General features: G+C 37.6%; 1 protein-coding gene across 1 annotated transcript in view; it reads right to left on the bottom strand.

Moving 5' to 3' along the window:
- CENPF (centromere protein F, 350/400kDa) overlaps positions 1-18,147 on the bottom strand; it is a 43,279-nt gene extending 25,132 nt beyond the window's left edge. Inside the window, exons 1-8 of the mRNA XM_010284872.1 lie at positions 17,963-18,147; positions 16,360-16,556; positions 14,041-14,156; positions 12,406-12,497; positions 9,365-9,626; positions 7,663-7,865; positions 4,814-4,939; positions 999-1,127 (exon numbers count right to left, since the gene is read on the bottom strand). Coding sequence (XP_010283174.1) covers positions 999-1,127; positions 4,814-4,939; positions 7,663-7,865; positions 9,365-9,626; positions 12,406-12,497; positions 14,041-14,156; positions 16,360-16,556; positions 17,963-18,124 — 1,287 coding nt within the window. The 5' untranslated portion in view covers positions 18,125-18,147. The remainder of the gene's footprint in view (positions 1-998; positions 1,128-4,813; positions 4,940-7,662; positions 7,866-9,364; positions 9,627-12,405; positions 12,498-14,040; positions 14,157-16,359; positions 16,557-17,962) is intronic.
- Positions 18,148-19,052: the final 905 nt, after the last annotated feature.

Genomic DNA, 19,052 nt, shown 5'->3' with positions numbered 1-19,052 from the left:
GTGTGAGGAGTCCTCCCCCTGAGGAGGAGGAGGAAGGAGCAGCAGAAACAACATGGGATCAACTGACCACAACCCTCATTCCCTGTCAACCTGTGCCACATGGGGGAGGAGGTAGAGAATTCTGGAGTGAAGGTGAGACAGGAAGAAGGGAGGGGTGTGCAGAAGGTATTTTAGGATCTGGTTTTAGTTCTCATTATCCTACTCTGATTTGATTGGTTATAAATTAAATTTTCCCCAAGCAGAGTCTGTTTTACCCGTGATGGTAACTGGTGAATGATCTCTCTCTGTCCTAAACTTGACCCACGAGCCTTTCGTTATACTTTCTCTCCCCTGTCCAGCTGAGAAGGGGAGTGCTAGAGCGGCTTTGGTGGGCACCAGGCATCCAGCCAGGGTCACCCCACCACACACTCATCTGATTTTGTGGAGAACCAGTTCAGGGAGTTAAACTGATAGCAAACGGTTGTGTCTGTGTACACATATGCTAGTTATTTTTTTTGCTTTGCTTTTTTTTAGCTCCTGTATCAGCTCACTGCAGGGTCACATGAGAGGTAGCACTGCTAAAAAGAAGTACCAGGAGTATATTGCCAAGGTGTATGAAATAGGGCTGTTGTTCCAAGGTGCAACTACCCATTGATCAGTTCAGCTCTACCATCAAACTGCACCTCTGCATGTCTTCTATATAAGGTGTCTCTTGTGATCAGCCATAGCTGCTCCTCTCTAACACATTTTTTTTAGCTGCACTGTTCTGCACTCACATCTCCTTCCCTGTGGGAAGTGGACTAGCCTCAAACTTTTAAAAGCCTGTAATTCACATTTAAATACATAGTATTTCAGTAAGAAATGGTAAATACAAAACAGCTAATACAAACTGTACAAAACATTAATACAAGTCCCCACACTAATTACTTTTTGCTTTATGTATGATTAAATCAAGGCAGTACTGCTGAGACAACTAAATACCAGCTCTAGTAGAAGATTTTAATATAAAAAAAGCCTACTTTGTCAAATTCTGCCTGCAGTGCGGTGAAGTCCTTTTTGGCTTGCTGCAGTTCCTGATTCAGTTTGTTTCTTATCTGGTTGCACTGCTGATCAAGTGTTTGTAAGGAACGCTGCTGACAAGAGATTTCCTAGAAAACAGTGGTACAGTAGCAATCAACACACAACTGCAACAAGTCTCTGTTTTGGTTACTGGAGTGATAACAACTGATTTTCATTAGCAGATACTGCTTCCTCAGAGACATTTGTCTTACACAGTGAACAAGAGTTTAAAAACAACTTTGATGCATGCTGCAAATGTCACATGGGCAAGAATGGCCCTAACCCGATTTATGTCATCTGCTTAAAAACTTCATTACAGCAACATTCCTATCACAGAAGGGCGGTGGGGGTGGGGGGGTGGGAATTTATCTAAAACTAGTGAAAGTAATGGTGTTAAAATTCTTCATCTTAAAGATAAGTTTCATATAAGAATTACATTACACTATCAGTGGACAAAATCATCTCTACTATTTTTTACTTACCTTCCTATAGGGTTGATTTTTCTTTCTAAGAAAATTAAAAAATAGTCTTAAAATATTACCTACCATGGGACTGAGCACAAGGTAATCTTACAAGGGCAGTAATGAAAACTGCACAAAACAGACTTCCTGAAATCTGTAGAAGGACAACATAGTTTGTGTGGCTCTTATGACATGCCAAGTAGGCATCCATTAGGACGAACAGCTGTACTTGCCATTTCTCATGAGGCCTGTTCCTATGCCTTTGGACCTTATAGTTGTGATTCTGCACAGATTTCAAAGGTTTATTAGGATATAAAACAATAAGAGGTGTGAGGGTAATAAAAAGCAATGAAAGAAAAAAACCAGGATATTTATCAGCAATAATTGCTACGCAAAAGTTGCAAAATGCTCTACTAACAAATTCTAAGATCCTTGTGAAAGAGAAAAGGCAATAAAGCTCTTGTGCTTCTATTCTTAGTTTCAGAGTATAGGTGTGGATACTTCATACAGGCAAGCTACTTCACTAAAAGATACAGTACCATACTGTCAGAAGTCAAACAAAACAAAACAAACAAAAAAAAGGAAACATTCACAGTGAAGGAACTAGGGCTGACATTTTTTGCACTGTGGCTCTGGCTCCCAGGTGCACTCCCTGCACAAAAGTCTGTGTCAGTCATATCTGTGAAATTACTCGATTCTGCTCGAGAGCAACAGCAGCATAAGAGGCCCAGGCACTTCCTACACCAGTAAGACATCCAGTAAACAAACAGCTCTTGTTTATCAGGGAAAGTATGGATGAGTGTGGAACTGTCATAAACAGAAAACCCAGAAAGATCAATGTTAATATGTGTGTACGTATACACACACACACACACAATGTAGCATTTTTCTACGTAGAACTCAATATAGGTAAGTCTGCAACTGCATTCCCACACAAGGGTGACAGAAGCACTATATAATTTAGAAAGGAAAGATGTGACACCAGCTGGGTGACCCTAGTAACCAACGGTGAGCAAAGTACACATTAGCTCTAAAGAGCTCTTCTGCAACCCTCTGGTCAGGAGCATTTCCTGAGCTCATGCAAGATGGCCCTTTGGACCCTAGTGCACTCCTTATTAGTGAAACAATGAATTCAATGTCTTTAGGTCCCGAAGCATTCTGATAATTATTTCTAAAGCTGATGGACTGAAAAGACACTGCTTTCTAAGCCCTATGTGTTACAGTATAAGAGAGAAACTGCAGAAAAACTTACTTTCTTTAGACGAATGCTCACAACAAACAAAAGAAGTGCTTCCTCTAGTTTTAGATGTCAAAAAATTAGTTATGCACATCTAACCTAAAAGTGGAGGCTCCTTCCATTGCCAGCAGGCAAACAACCAGCTCCAGAGTGAAGACCCACATCTAAGGCATCTGGAATAATCTGCCTCCTGAAGGTGCCTCTGTCTCTGCAGAGTAGAGGCCAAAGTAACAAGCTGAGACTGACACCTAGATTTCAGATGCCTGAAGTAAGGTGATATGAATCCACCTTTTCAATCTGAAGCTTGGATGGAAACATTTAAATAAAATTTGAGAGGAAACATTGGAAACTATGCCCTGATAACAACTGCAATTCTGAGACTAGCCTATGTTGCTATCTCAGAACAAGGCCTGCAGTTTCTCAGGCCTTTCTGAAAGTTCATGAAATGCATTTCTGGATCTCACCTGCCTTCTAGAAACAGAAATGTCATAAGGAACACACCAGCAAGGCTTTACAGGATGGAATTCAGGACCAGCGTCAGTATTTAGTTTTCACAGAAGAGAAGAATCCCTCTCTGAGGAAAACGCACAAATTAGAATTTCCACAATATTACACAAATTTGGATGCCAGAATGTGTAAAACAGAGCCTTTAAACTGGACTCGACAGCCAAATATTACAAATAAATTAATATTAAACAAACTTCATAAAAGCCTATAACAGCTCACAGATCACAAACGTTACAGGAAAAAAAGAGGCGAGCTCTCCACAGTTAATGGCCTTGCTGAACAACCTAGAATGACAGTGTGTGGATTTACATATTAGTCTTATGAAGGCCCTTTTGTTTTTAATTAAAAATAAATTTTGCTTCACAGGAGCAGTTCCTGTGCATGGCATCTAAACTGCCTGACACCCAAGCTATCACCTATTGAGGCAAGCTTGTTTGTAGCAACAAACAACCCGTGTGGAGGATGATGTGCTACTTCTCTGAAAGAATGCCACAGAAATACCATATTCTTAAAAGATCCCACTGAATAAAGTGGCATCAGGCATAGCAGAGCCAGCTGGACTGAGTTTGTAAGGAGAAACCATGACAGAAGGTTCATGGGTCTTCATCTTTTGATGAATACAACTACTATATTTGAATCTTTCAGCAGTGTTTCTTTCGTGCCACAACTATTCGAATACAAAGTTGTTCTTATTTACCACTTCTAGACAAGGTTCAGTATCTCTTTGAGATCCTGCGTTACCATCTAGACTAACAGACTTTGTGAAACCACTTTTTCATTCAAGAACATTGGTTGCAGCACTGTTCATCAGCCACTCCAGCAGAATTCCTCTACCAGTTATTTTATCTTTCTGGGTATACCTTGGAGAAAAGGTTTCAGATTAAACATTTGACACAACAGCAGTCTTCTTCAGGGCAATGCCCTTCCCCAATCCCCAAAGCAAACCTAAAATGCCCATCTGAAGTGGCATTATGACTTCCAAATCTATGTCTTGGATTTCCTAATATAGAATACGTTATTAAGCTTAAAAAGAAAAATACAAAGAGTTTAGACCTAATCCAAATCTGTGTTAATGCTAAACATAACTACACTCCAGAAAGTTCCTGCGATACTGCTACACTTTGTCTCTCTGCAAGAGCTGGCATGAAGAAAATGAAAGACACTTATAAATTAGAATAATAGAGATATAATCCTAAAGAAATTATTTTTTAATGTGTAAGATGCATGAAAAATTAACTCAGATTTCACAGAAATAACTGAGTCAGTTACTAAGTTTGAACTCATATACATAGTTCTGTGAACAATGAAGCCTAGTTTCTCATGGATTTGTATCTCAATTGAGTCTTGAGTCTCTCACACATTCTCTGTTGTCTAATGAATACTAACATAGTTCTGCATCTCTCCAACAGCCTCCCCCCACTATCGGGATGTTTGTTTTCAGTCTTTCAATTACCTTTGTAACTTTTACCGCTATCGAATGTGATTGCAAGTAACTGAAAAGCAGATACACAAAATAAAAGTGATTTCGTCTCCTCAGGAAGTCAAAGTTAAAAAGTTCTTCGTGCCTTACCTGTTGGTATTCTTTTTCCTTTGCCTTTATTTTCTGTTCTAAAGACTGACGAGCATGCTCAGCATTTTGTCTTTGGCAACTCAGTTCCTCTGACAATCTTTTCATCTTTTGCTCCATCATTTGGACCTATAATAATTTAGTTATCAATCACAAGTGTTAAAAATGCAAGTGACGTTTTATTTAAACTTATATGCATTCATATAAAAAAAAACTTATTTCACCTACTACAATTGTTCTATTATTCATATAACCTACAGCATAACTTGAGCTAGTACCACATAAATTCTTAGCAAACCAAACTTAGACTGAACTCATTCTTGTTTATGTTAGTGATAATACGTGTATATATATACACACACATAGTTCAGTGTGTGTATATATATACACACACACAAAATAATAAAAACACCTTCAGAATACCAGTGTCTTTGACAGTCTACAGAAAGGTACTGTATCTGACACTAAAAATAGATTATATTTTCAGTACCTCAGGTTGCTATGAACTAAAGAATGATCACTAACTGCTAAACAACTATATATTTAGACTGAAAATAACTGGATATTCCACTGAATTTCAGAGTGATTGAGCACACTGATTTGGATAGGGAAAAAAGAGGCAACTGTCTACTTCAACAACAGGAAAGTGTTTTTCACAATTTAAAACTTTAATTAAAAAAAAATCAGTACCCTATGTTCTAGGTTAACCTCCATATTAAGAATATGTGAGCTTGTTATCTAAATTCAGTTTATTATGTTAATATTACATTACTTAAGAGAGCGAAGCAATGTCCACCCAATTCTCTGAACAGAAAAACTCATTTTTATTCCAAAAATAATCTATTAATGCAAAGTATGTACTTTCTTTTTTCGCCCAAGGGGTAAGAAAAATGGCAAAGGGTGAACAGGACTGTTTTCTTTTCCGGCAACAAGGGCTGTTTAATAAGTTAGTGACACAATTGTCCATCTGTGTCATAAGAAAGTAAGAAGCAGGTAGTAGTATTGCTATGTCTGATTACTAGGCACAACTGCAGGGATCGTGAGCTCCTCTAAGATCCCATGGAAACTTGCCTACAGAAGGGCTGCACACCTCACAAGATGTAAAAATACTTGATGACACAGAGGAGGTGCTGTGGTCAAGGTCTGTGAATAGAACCAGTGACAGAGAAGTGCAACAGGTATGCCAAAATTTAATTCAGACTATGAGGCAGGAAACTAAAACCCAGAATCTCAACGCAGTTTTATATCAAAAGCCCAAGGGGCAAGTAGAAATCCAGTGAGAGAAATAAGAAATGGATTGGAAAAGGGACAGCCTTGAAAGGGCAGGACCAAAGGAGCCTTCTGGGACGCGATGCTGTGCTGCACCTCAATTCAAAGGGGGCCAGTCAGTCCTACTCCTTCCCAGACATGTGCCTAGCTATATAACCTTGCCCCTTCCCTTGTGCTGGATGTAACACCCCTTTGATTCCCTAGTAAAACAACTCAGCTCTCTTAAACCCATAAAAAATTAACAAGGCAAAATTAAACACGTAAAATCCTAATCATTTAGGAAGCTGAATCAAGTAATTTTGGGAATCAAATATATGAAAAGAAAGACTTTTTCAGAGGAATTGAGCTGTTAGGTTGGGTCAGCTGTCTTCCCACAAACTCACCGTGATGACAGTGCCTTTATTCTTGACACAACGGACTGTGTCAAGAATATGATTTTACCTTACTCCCAGCCAAGACTTCCCTTAAACCAGTTCCTCACAGAGACAGCAACATTTGGCTATTGCTAGGTCTCTCAGAAGAGACGGATTAACTCTCAACATGCAAAGGTTTACTTTTTAAGGACCAGTACAGGAGTTGTGGGAAGCAGCAGTTTTCCAATATACTTAGGTAGCATGTAGAAACTTGCTGACAAAGATGGGTAACAGTTATTATACCCTGAGAAGATACACAAACACCTTTTTTCCTATCCTGCAGATGAATCACAGTAGTAGCAAAAAGAAGAAAAAAAAAAGAAGGAAAAAAAAAGATGGAAATATGAAGATTCAAGGAATTATGACATCTGTGCACTACTTCAAATTTGTCAAATGCTGTGAAAAAGGACTTTAGGAAGGTAATGTAACTTGATTAAACAAGAAAAAGAGAGAACTCTTCTTACTTGTTACCTTCTGCAGTTTAAATGAAATTATTTTAAAAACTGGCATTCTTCACTTCCTTGCATGATTATGAGCAAAAATCTGAACCATTTCACATTTTTATATGTCTGTATTTAAATACACTCTGTAAATTCTTGACTAAGGAAATTGTACTAGCCTATTGGTTTTTTACTATGACTCCAAACTCCTTACAATTAGGTTGTGAAATCCCATTTAGAAACTACATTCTCAATCTTGCATAGTGTTTTTACCTAGATTTTTTTTTTTTTTTACACCAGCCATTTACAATCCAAAGGCTATGCCCCCACAACATCCTGTAGTATAAGCAACAGATACTGGTTTTCAGCCAAAGCTGCATGACAGGCTCTATTTAAGGTCAGAACTTGCCACCAGATGTCATTGTTGCTCTATGCAACTTGATCAGAAAATATTTTTCAGAATTCCAGTCCATCTTGCTTGAGGTTAAAAAAAAAAAATATTTCTTCAGGTGGTATAAGAACCTTCCAGAAAACGGGTGACTGCTTACGAGTATTTACATTTTTACAGGTAATACATATCAAACTAACATATACTCCTCAAAATTTGATCCTCAGCAAATGCTCAAGAAACTTACCTGAGAACCTTGGTTGTTACTAAAATGGCTGAAAACTGACACACATTAATACTGGGAATGAATTGTAAGGTAAGTCAGAAGATGCAGCATTTTACCTGTGTGGTAGCTTGATCAAGCTGTGTTCTCATTTGAGTCAGTTTATCTCTGGTTTTGTTCAGAACTTTATCTTTTTCTGTTAACTCCAACTTCATTCTGTCCAGCTGCAGTTCAGTCTCTTGATGTTTATTCATATGGGATTTCTTCACTTTTTCTTGAGCTTGCAGTTGCTGTTCTAGGTCTTTCACAGTGGAATTTAACTCTGAATTTTAAAAACAGTAAAGATTAAGGATATTTTCTACTTTGAAAGGTATGTTTAGCAGGTACTCAAATTTCCAAGTGTCTACACATTCTAAAATATTTAGTATGTTTGATAACACCACAAGTTTCTGGCACAGGCAGACACCCTGTAAAATGTTCAGCAAGCTAAAAGAAAAGTTTCAACCCTCTTCTACTACATCAATGACTAAAAGACCGAAAGATAGTTGACACTAAATCAATAACTCCCACTTCGCAATATATGAGAACACAGCAAAATGCGAGATCAGGCACAAATGCTGCAAAGGCAAAGACAATTTGTTCCTCTACTGGTTTCTGTGTGTTTAAGGACAAAAATGTCACTTGACAATTTTTTTTTTTTTAAAAGGAAAGATATGCACTACAAACATTTGTTTGGGGCAGCTGTGAGCCTCTGCTTCCAAGAGGCTTTTCAGCTATTGGGTATCAGTAAATACAGTATTTTATATTTTAATCTTTTTCCTGTTCCAAAGCAGCATACATATAAAGCAAAAGCAAGGGATCTCACAATATACATCTGTAAAAGTTTACCTTCCAAAATCACAACATAATTTTACAGTAGAAAACATTGGTCAGCTACAGGGAGTGTTATCCAGAATTACTAGTATCTGGTAATTCTTTTTGTTAAAAAAAAAAAAATCTGTCTTCCTGATGCTGAATTTATGTGGCTTCCTAGTTGAAAATGCTGCCTAGAATCAAGTTTTATATGTAAATATTTGAATTAACAATTTGGAGAGTACAGGTACTTGTAAAACAGTCCTACAAGAAACAGTGGAAAAGCTGTTCCAAATAGTAGGCTTAAGCAAATGTTTACCAAATCCACAATCCAACTATTTACTCTCTTCTGACTAGCAGATATCAAGAATGAATATTTCTTCACGTCAATATGTGCAATACAGGATATCTTGCTTTTTCATTGTACTCTTTGCATCATACTTCATTCTGTGCTTCCAGTAACATCCATTATGGACCAACTCAGTTATGCATTAAGCATGTTCAATCAATGAATTTTTAATGCAAGTATTGCTCAGCCATAAATCTCAAGAGTCATACAAAATTAAGGAAACAATGTAATTGAATTTAACAGCGAGATGTAATGAAGCCCTAAAGAGTTTTTTAACTCTGTTTTAAGAGAATTGTTCCATGAACAATGGTATTATTGGAGAAAGCCATTTTCCATATGATGTCCTCTACCCACCCCAAAAATACAAACTCCTCCCTTCTAACTCTCACACCCCTTATGCAAAAGATACCACACCTTGTACCTAATCTCTGTGTACTGGCTGATCATTGGAAAATACACACACCAGCAGCCAACTGGGCTAGATGCCAAAGGCAACAACAGGTATCTTTCTCTTTTCCTCACTAAAGCACTAATTTCAACACCTCTCATATCCACACGGCCAGCTTTCATGAAACCATATAGGAGGCTGCCCCTGGGTTTTAAAGAAATATCTCAGATACCTTGGTTCTGTACTCTTAACTGGATCATGAGTGAAGAATTACAATTCTCAGCAAAGCTGTTGTCCAACTCGTTCCTCTCTGATATCATACTAGGATTTGTTTCTTTTTCCCATGGAAAAGAGGATGTTGTAGAACTTCCCCTTGCAGGTGTTTCTTCATTTTTAGATGGTGTCTTTTCAAGTTGCCATGAAAACACAGATGAGGAAGCCTGATGCCGAGCAATCTCCCTGTGACTCAAAGAGCTTTGAGGCTGATTTATTTTCTGTGTCCAAGAAGAAAAGGATTTACCTTTACACAGCTCCATATCCAACATATAATTAATTTATTAATAAGTAGATAATAGGTTGTGGTCATTTCACATTTTTATAACATCACATCATCCACCAGTGCAAACTACTGATTCATATAATTATTTTTATATTACATAAATTAAATAACTTTACCCCAAGTATCCAAGAATAGCTGATACTTATAAACACAAACAGGGATCTCCAAAAAAAGTAGTTTAATCTGTGTATCTTTATAAGTAACATACACAGATTTTTGTCTTTTTCAAGAGCGATCCCATCATTTACCCACTACATTTTTCAAAATTGAAGCCTCCATTTTTTAAGGCAAGTGCTGACACAAGCAAGCTGCAAGAAATAGAGAACTGTAGATTAACATATCTTATATCTGACCCACATTTAGTTCTTCTGGACAAACGCAGGTAAATTCAGAACAGACTTATAAATTTAAACTTATACACACAGAATGCTCCAAAATTGCAATAAAATATGCCAGGTACCAGCTTTCAACCTCTTCTACAAAAAAACCTAAACAGAGCCAAAATATTAGGTGTTTTTTTCTTCTTCCTTAAGTGGAAAAAAACCCTCAAACAGTAAAGCCCCTATTGTATTTTTTTCACTGCATTTTCAAATGCCTCTCATTTGAAGTTGTTGGTTTTGTTTGTTTTGTTTTGGGGGTGGGGGGGGGTGGTTTGTTTTTTTATTTTAACTAAAGCCCTAAACCAAGTAATACCCAGTGTGACTTCTCAGTCCAACCAGAGAGGATGTTATGTAGGAATAGCTGTGCTAAGACCAGAAATCTATATAGTACAGAATTCTGTGTCCAAATCCATAAAGTAACTTGTTCATAGATAAAGAGCATAAAAACCAAACCATGCATATAGTAATCATTCCCCTTATATGCCATTTAAATTTACAGAGTTTCTGAGACAAAAGTTTGAATCCAGGAAATTAAAGGGAATTAATAACAATTTTTACTAAAATACTTTACATGTACTTTCTCTTTTGGCTCTGTTTCCATTTTGGCCTTTTTACAATACTCTGTGACAAAGATTTCTGCCATTTAACACAGTACAGTAATAAAATAGTTTTTGTTCTGAGCCTGCAGAGCTGGTATTGTAATTATGTCTTATGAAAAAAAGGGAAAATGACCATTCCCTGTTTCCTCTCTTGATCCTCACCCATCTTTGTACCATCCACTTCTACCATATCTGTTTGGAAAGAAGATGAACAGAATTTGCAAGATGTGAGCACCATTTCGCTATATGTGGGCAAAGAATACTTTCTCATTGGTTATTAATTCTTTTCCTAAAAAATTCTTTTTCATCATTGCTGAACACAATATTGAAGTTTTCAGAGAACTAGCCACAATAATTACTGAATTGCTTCCTGCAATCATATCATTAAATTTGGAGCCTGAATATACTGGGTATGCATTATTCCGATCATGTTTTCAAAATGCATTACTTCACTTTTTTTTTTTTATGCTGCATTTTACTTACCATCTTAATTATTGCAATTATTTAGTACTTAGTACAATACTCTGTGGTCTTCAACCATATTATTAAATTCTTTTTCAGATCACTAATGAATATGCTGAATAGCACTGTTCTCTTTACCAACAGGCTCTACTGTTGATCATTCCCCAGCAGTAAATACTGACCATTTATTGGCACTGCCCTCAATCTTTACCTTCAAATTCACAGGAACTTCCCCTTATCAAAATTGTTTCCTTTTTTCCAGTGTTTTGTGGATATCCAATGACATCATACTGAGTCACACTTAACTTGCACATTTTCCGATTTATTCTTACAAGACAAAAATTCTAAAAACATGTGAGGCATGATTTCCCTTTGCAAATAAATGGTTGATCTTTTCCCCATACACCATACCTATGTATGCATCAATAAACATATTGCTTTGATTTTGTAACAATTTTCCCAGGGTAAAAAGTTCTCCTGACTACATTTCCAGGAATCAACACTGTAAGCTTTTTTAAAAAATGCCATCATCCTTGTCACCTTCCAGTGTCAAGAGAAGAATGAAGTAAGTTGCACATAACAGTGATTCAGCAGTTCCACACTGCTGTGTCCTATCAATTAATAGGTAGGTATTATCTGTATCTGGTGATCCTTTTTTTATTACTATGCATTTTATCAATCTATTTTAAGACTACTTATGACTTTTCAGTTTGAGGCTGGGCCACAGATTCAACCCCAATAAAGAAAGGCTCTGGTATAGACAATTTTTTAAGCCTTTAGATAGTAAATACCAAATAAAAAAATATTTCAGCTTTTCTGTAATGGCCCTTTTTTCCTTGAGGGCTTTCACATCTTAGTCATCTATTTGCCTCTGAAATTCCCTAATGCAGTATGTGTTTGAAAAATTTGCTAGTTTTTATTTTCTAGGCAAGTTATTTCTCATAATCTTTTCAAGGCTTTTTTATTATCCTGTCATATTTAAGTTGGCAAAACTGACACTGTTTTCTCTTGTCCTTGCTTGCACAAGACTTACAGTTTTTGAAGGATGTGTTCTCATTTTTAATGTCCTTCTTTCCTTTGCTATTCAATTATGCTGGCTTTTCTGGATTCTCCAAAATTACTTCTGAATGGCAGTACACACCTTAATTCTTTTTTTTAAATTATACTTTAAGTGATGTAGAATATATTTCACTAGTTTTCCACTCCATTTTCCAAGTTCACTCAGTAGTTACTTCCTTAGGTATCACACATACCATTCTCAAGAGATACTTACCTTAACCTGGATGGTTCTCAGTTCTAATTCTAGCTTTTTTCTTTCTTGTACTTCTTTCTTGTATTTTTCTTCTAGTTCTTCAAACTTAGCATCTACAAAGACATGATGAATACTTCTTCATAATCTAACTTAGTACATCGGTAATCTTTTCTAGCCTATTGCTATTACAGGAATAATAAAAATGAACAGTTATCAGAAATATCAGATGATGAGGAAGAAACAACTGTATATACAATATATTCAGAATCTAGGACCTCAAAAAGTACACTGATGGGCTATATGGAACTTGACATTAGAATGAAGACACAGCCGTTAAAAGTAAGGATCCAATGCCAGGATTTTTTTTTTAATATCTCTCTCTCAAAAAATATGTGTATGTACTTGGAGAAGAGAAGGCTGAAGGGTGACCTCATCGCAGGCAACAACTTCCTCGAGGGAGTCAGTGGAGGGGGAGGTGCTGATCCCCTCTCTCTGGTGACCAGCGAGGGGAAGTTCAGATTGGACATTAGGAAAAGGTTCTTCACTGAGAGGGTGGTCAGTCACTGGAACAGGGTCCCCAAGGAAATGGTCACAGCACCAAACCTGTCAGAGTTCAAGGAACTTCTGGATGACGCTCTTAGTCATATGATTTAGTTTTAGGTAGTCCTGCACGGAGCAGGGATTTAGACTCAATGATCCTTATGGGTCCCTTCCAACTTGAGATATTCTATGACTATGTTCTTAAGGGATTTAAGACTCTGGCTTTCAAAGGAAAAAACCTCCCCAGCAATACCATTTTAAATACAGTTATTTAAATCATTTTAATCTAATGCCCATTTCAGGAGTGCCACACTTAATGGAATGCTTGTCATTGACACTACTGTACCCCTTTTCAGACACGTGTAAAGAAATTAAAAGGAATAAGAGTGCAAGAAATTATCTCAGAGTTCCCATCGGTGTAAGACTGAGATGCCAAGCTCACAGAACATTTGTTCACAGCAAAGAGGTAAACGGCATGCATAGTATCGAACACAAGGTTTTTCAGCATAAACTGCATAAGGGTGTCTTGCTACAGAACAGTTCTCCAGTTAAGGAAACTTCCTTTTGCTTTTCAGCTCATTCAAATACTTTAAATCTATTTGATGTCACTAATTTGAAGATAGAAGTGATGCTTTGAAATGGATACAGTGCATAAATTGTGCAGATTATCATACACAATAATATTCTAAATTTAAAATAATTTTCTAAAGAAATAGCACATATGACTCTTGACTGAACTTTAACCGAAGTACCTGTAGTACATGAAAGAAGAAATTTGCTCTTCACTACATGAAGGGAAGAACTGACACTAGGAACAGGCATTTAAAAAATTGCTGCAGTCTGTTGATGGATATTACTATTACTATTCCATGTCCACCAGTGTAGTGCTGAAGAGATGTAATATTTGCAACAAGTGTTCAGTGTGCACTAATTTTTAAACTTGGAACCTATGGTGCTATGAATTAGATACTCTCATAATAAGCTATATAATAGGGACTAGGCAACTCAGTACAAGTGTAATGTTCAAAATACTCCCTCTACCTTCCAAGAAAACTGACAGTTAGCTATCTGTGCTAGATGAAGGAAAAAAAAAACCCACAAACAAAAACCTTTTACCATTATGACTTTGAACAGGTGCTAAAGGACCAGTAGAACATTTCTGAGGAGTGCCACTGAATGATAGGTCTCCTGCAATCAATGTTTGCTGACTTCTCTCAAGCTCACATTTGTATCTGTTTAGAAAAGAAGCAGCAGAAGAAATTAGTACTGGAAACTAAAAGGTTCAATATCTATTTTTAAGAGCCTGAAACACACAAATAAATTATCTGATTCTACAAACTTAGTTTAAAGATCAAGTCAAGAAACATCCACTGAAAATTTTTAGGTACTATCACACAGAAATATGAAGAACATATTTTATTTAGAGTTTCAACATATTTAATCAATTACATAGGAGTCAAAGCTAAAAAACAAAAACAAAACCAAAGTAGATGAAAATCAGTTTGAACTGCTTAAGATCTCTATGAAGCTGTAGTCCTGTAAACTGTAAACAGTGATAACAGAGAACTCTTAATCTTCAATAAGCATCTTTGTAATTGGAAACATACTACTTAATTTACGTTCTGACACTGCACACTTTGAGAAACCTACGCATACCTCATGAAAATGGAATACGTTCCACCTGACAACATATTTTTCATGTGTACCATTTACATTGCACCCAAAATACCACAGCAGACTACCCATTCCAGAGACTTTTGTGAGCATGAAGAGTTACAAGCTCATCCAAAGAAACTAGATAACAACTTTGGAGGTTATACAGCAACTTTCGTCCTGCACAGGTTGGTAAGACAATGGTTTCAGGCTGCAGCCCATCACATCAATGGCTCCACAACTTGCCTTTCCATTTCCCTCCCCTCTCCTTTTACAGCATAAAACCAAGAACTCCTCTCCCAGTGGTTTGTCAGTTGCTATGAAGTGGTAAATGATCAGTTATCAGCATAAACCAAAACCAAATACAAAACAGAAACTGATTGCCAAGACCAAGCTACACGGAGTAACTGATGACCTCTTGTAGAGGACAGCTATACAAAATAATATAATAGAAGATGAGAATTCAGTAAACTGAACTTAATTTTGGGAATGGATAAATGGAACACATATCCTTAGCCTGCAGCCTCTCTGGCCCAACACTTGACAAGCAGATACAGAAAACGTGTGTGGTTGTCAACCCTGTTGAATCTCACTACATTCTTCTTTGACAGATCTCAACAACTCCTTACACAAAGCTAGTGTTTCTACAAGTCATAAATTGTTTTGTTGACATTTAGAATCTTCTCATAGCAGTCAAATCCTTCAACTATCTTTAGTTTTCCCAAATGTGGGGGGAAGGGAGCAAAGGGAAAAAAAATTAAGACCAACAAAGCTTCCTCTTTATTTGCTTTTATTAGAACATGTATGAGGCAGACCATCTAAAAGTTCAAGGAAGTAGACGTACTTCAGGCCATGAAGAACAAAACAAAACAAAACTAACCACCGAAAACCAAACCACCAAGAAACCCAGCATCAGACTCACCCCTCTCTGTGACAGTAATTCTGCATTACTAGTACTAGCACAAGAGTTTATTGTATTGGCAAGATACTCTGCCTTATTGACGCACACAAAGTTTCAGAAATATTTTTATTCAAGAATGGAGAGTGCCTCTAGTATAAGAGCAAGTTTAACACATTGAAACATTCACTTCACAATGGGCAACTGTTCCATTTGCATAGCACTCTCAGATGAAGGATTTTAGACGCATCTGCATTACAGAAGACTGTATGAATTGCATTCCACCCCTACAGACAGCACACATGCTGTCTCAGTAATAATAGTGTTTACAAGTCAAGGTGTTATGAATTAGGCACTTCTTCACCAGAGCAACTGGATTCAGTGATTCAGTCACAGCACTATGGCTTTTGGCAGCTTCCTTTTCCACTCCAATAAGTGTTTATGCCTCCTTCTTCCAGTGGTCATATTTTATTGGTAGACTCGAACTTACAGACTGAATTGTCTATCTACTTTCCTTACAGCTCAAAGCTCTTTGCAGGTTACCTTTGCCAAGTGACTCTCTTGTGTTAGCTTTTTGCTTTGTTTAAAATTACAGAATGAATGGCTCTTTCTTCACATGACACTGCAGAATTCCCCAGAAATAAACAGGAACTACAGGTGCTAACTGCCTCAAGTGGCACACAGATTTATGTAGAAGTCTCTACATTCATGTGTGTATGTAAAAAACAGACTGATGTTTTGAGATTTGGGTCACAAAATCTGAACAAAGTATGAGATGAAGAGAAACTAAAAGACCATGAAGGACACATTAGATGAGCAAAACTAAAAGAATCAGATGAGAAAATAACCATTGCACATAGATTAGAGATACAGCAAGTCCTCACCTCTTAAGTTCTTGTTCTAGCCTTTCGATGTCTTTCTTGCTGGAATTAAGCTGTCCTGACTGAATGTTGACTTGAGATTCTTTTACTTGAAGATCATGTGAAATTTTCTGCTTTGCTTTCTCAAGACTATCGCACAATTCCATCAAGCTCTGGTTCTCTCTTTTCAGTGTCACAGCTTCATTTTTTTCGTTTTCAACCTAGGAATATAGACCATTTCAAAGTGTCTCAAGTCCTCTCTACTCTTCTGTTCAATTATTATTATTTTAATAACACAAAGTTTACATACTGTTATTTTCTTCCTAGCATTTCAAAGTCCTGACAGGGCTGAAAATGTCAGATATACACATTGTTTAAATACTCTTGTGTGTGAACAAAACCACATTTCCTAAAATTCAACTCAGTGACATTAACAACTTCTATTTATTGATGAGACGCAAGCTCATAAAAAAATAAATCAATTCATAAATACTAATAATCCACACTAGTCTGCATTCTTCACCGATTACCTCGCTTCTCTTTCCAGCCTAGCAACTTTAGCAACCAGAATACCCTGACTCACTAAACAAAGAACACACAGTGATTATCAAGAGTCACAGCTTTGAAACTGGCAGTAGAGATGTCCTCCTCCTCTCCTCCAGCTTCTGAGGGGTGGGCTTCTTTGCACATTACATCTTTGCACATTATTTTCACTGAAAAGTAGTGACTATTAGCTGCTGCTTCTGAGATTTTTAAACCACACCTATTCAAGCACACCCCTTCTTTTTGTTTGGGCAGCATAGCAGTTCCTATGGATGGTTGAAATAAGTACCTGGAAATTCAGCGGAAGAAACTCAACTAGGCTTAAGTTTTGCTAGAAAGTTGTAGCAGCCTAAAGGGAATAAAAGGCAACCTTTGTAAATTGCCTGTGAGCTGTATGCAAACATTACAAAACGAAATTCAACCAAAAGGGTCACTTCTGGTCTGAAGCATGGCAGGATCCTGACCAAGAGGGTCTCTGGCTTCCTGGCTAGGGGACTGACAGGGTAGAGTCAGATAAGCTGTAAAATTACGGCCCTAATAAAGAAAAAGAAAACCAAATCCCAAGATACAGTCTCTTGACTGTATCTCTCTATACAGAAAAAACAGCGAATGACAAACTAACCAAAAGATGATCGGTATCTGCAGGCAAGGTGAAATAGTAAGAGGCTGCCAACGATGCAGCTCTGTTTTATATAACAGGCCTAGTTGTTATCAAGATTTTTAACAGGTGTAACAATAAAGTAATTTCTTTTCCTAATCATAAAGATATGTAAGACAGCCTCAAAGTAAACATAAGCACCTGGAGATGGACAATCATGCCAAACACAGACAGAAGGCAGCAATTCTATTAACAGTCAATGAGAACCATGTCAGAGAGAACAGTCAATGAAAAGGGACAATATAATGAGTATGAAGTTAGGTGAAGATAAGCAGTTTATTCTTCTATGCTACCTTTCCGGTCAGTCAGTGGGAAGAAACAAAACACAAACCTACCCCCTAACAACAACCAAATAATAAATATTTATAATTGTGTTTGGCATGGAGAACAGCATTTTAGGGAAATGACTGCAGTACCTAACGTTACCTTCTGTTTCTGTTTTTGCAAAGCTGCTTCCAAAGATTCTAACTGGAATTGTCTTTGCTGACGCTCCTTTTTAAGCTTGTCTACTTGACTTTCCAGCTCATGAATCTTCTGAAGGACTCTGGGGGAGAGACCTTCTTTCCATTCCTCCACAGCCCAGCTCATATTGACGGGATTCTTGTTTAATACAAAACGGACAGTACTGTGCCTGAAAGACAAAGACAACTACAATTAGTTGAAAGAGGTGAAATAAGCCTCTGTTTTAAACAAATTGCATTTTTAAGCTTAGCAGTGTAATATAGTATTTCAGAATACAGTATTTCACAACAGTGCAGGCTTCCCGATCTAAACACCAAGCAGCAACTTTTGGTCCTCTTTTGACACACTACTGTCCAGTTAAGATGAATTTTTAAAAACCCCATATTAATCAACTTCCTAACAATAACCAGGTTTATATTCTTATAATTGCATTTGACTACTGTTTTTCAGAAAGCTTCTCTCCACGTCTTATTTTGACATTCACATTGCAGAAACTCATTAGCACTTATGACTGCATTGTACTTTTCTGGTGTTTAACCTGAAAGCCTTGTGAAAACCCATGGCTTTGTTTTAGGTGGCAGCTATGCTTCTTTCATTACAGAAGTTTTTCAAACCAGGACTGCTGAGCTTGGGGCGCCGAGAATGCTCTCCACTGGCAGAAACAGCTGTATGGTACTTACAAGTTTGACACACTCATACAATTTTAATTGTTGTTGTAATAACTGACTTCAGAGGATCTGGCACAGGCTTACTTTCTCCAGACACCCAAACAGGTCAGAGATCATTTGTGAGAGAGAAGTTACCTCACAACAGCTAAAACGAGTGCGGACGGACAGAGCCCATCCAGGACTGGGGGGGTCGGGGTGTCGGGAACCTCACTGGGCTTGACCCCCGGCGCAGGGAGCAACTCCCCGGCTTTGCCGCCGGCCGGCCGGTAGCATGCCGCCCCCTCACGGGGACACACCACGCCTGAGGCGGGCACCGCCGCCCTACGGGACAGACCGAGGCAGCGCCCTGCTAACGGCCTCTACCCGCTCTGTTACGGCGTCACCCG

Source organism: Phaethon lepturus, unplaced genomic scaffold (genome assembly GCF_000687285.1).
Source record: "Phaethon lepturus isolate BGI_N335 unplaced genomic scaffold, ASM68728v1 scaffold6804, whole genome shotgun sequence".
In the NCBI taxonomy this organism is placed as follows: Eukaryota; Metazoa; Chordata; class Aves; order Phaethontiformes; family Phaethontidae; genus Phaethon; species Phaethon lepturus.
The sequence above is the reverse complement of the archived record's forward strand: the minus strand, read 5'-3'. Positions and strand labels throughout refer to the sequence as shown.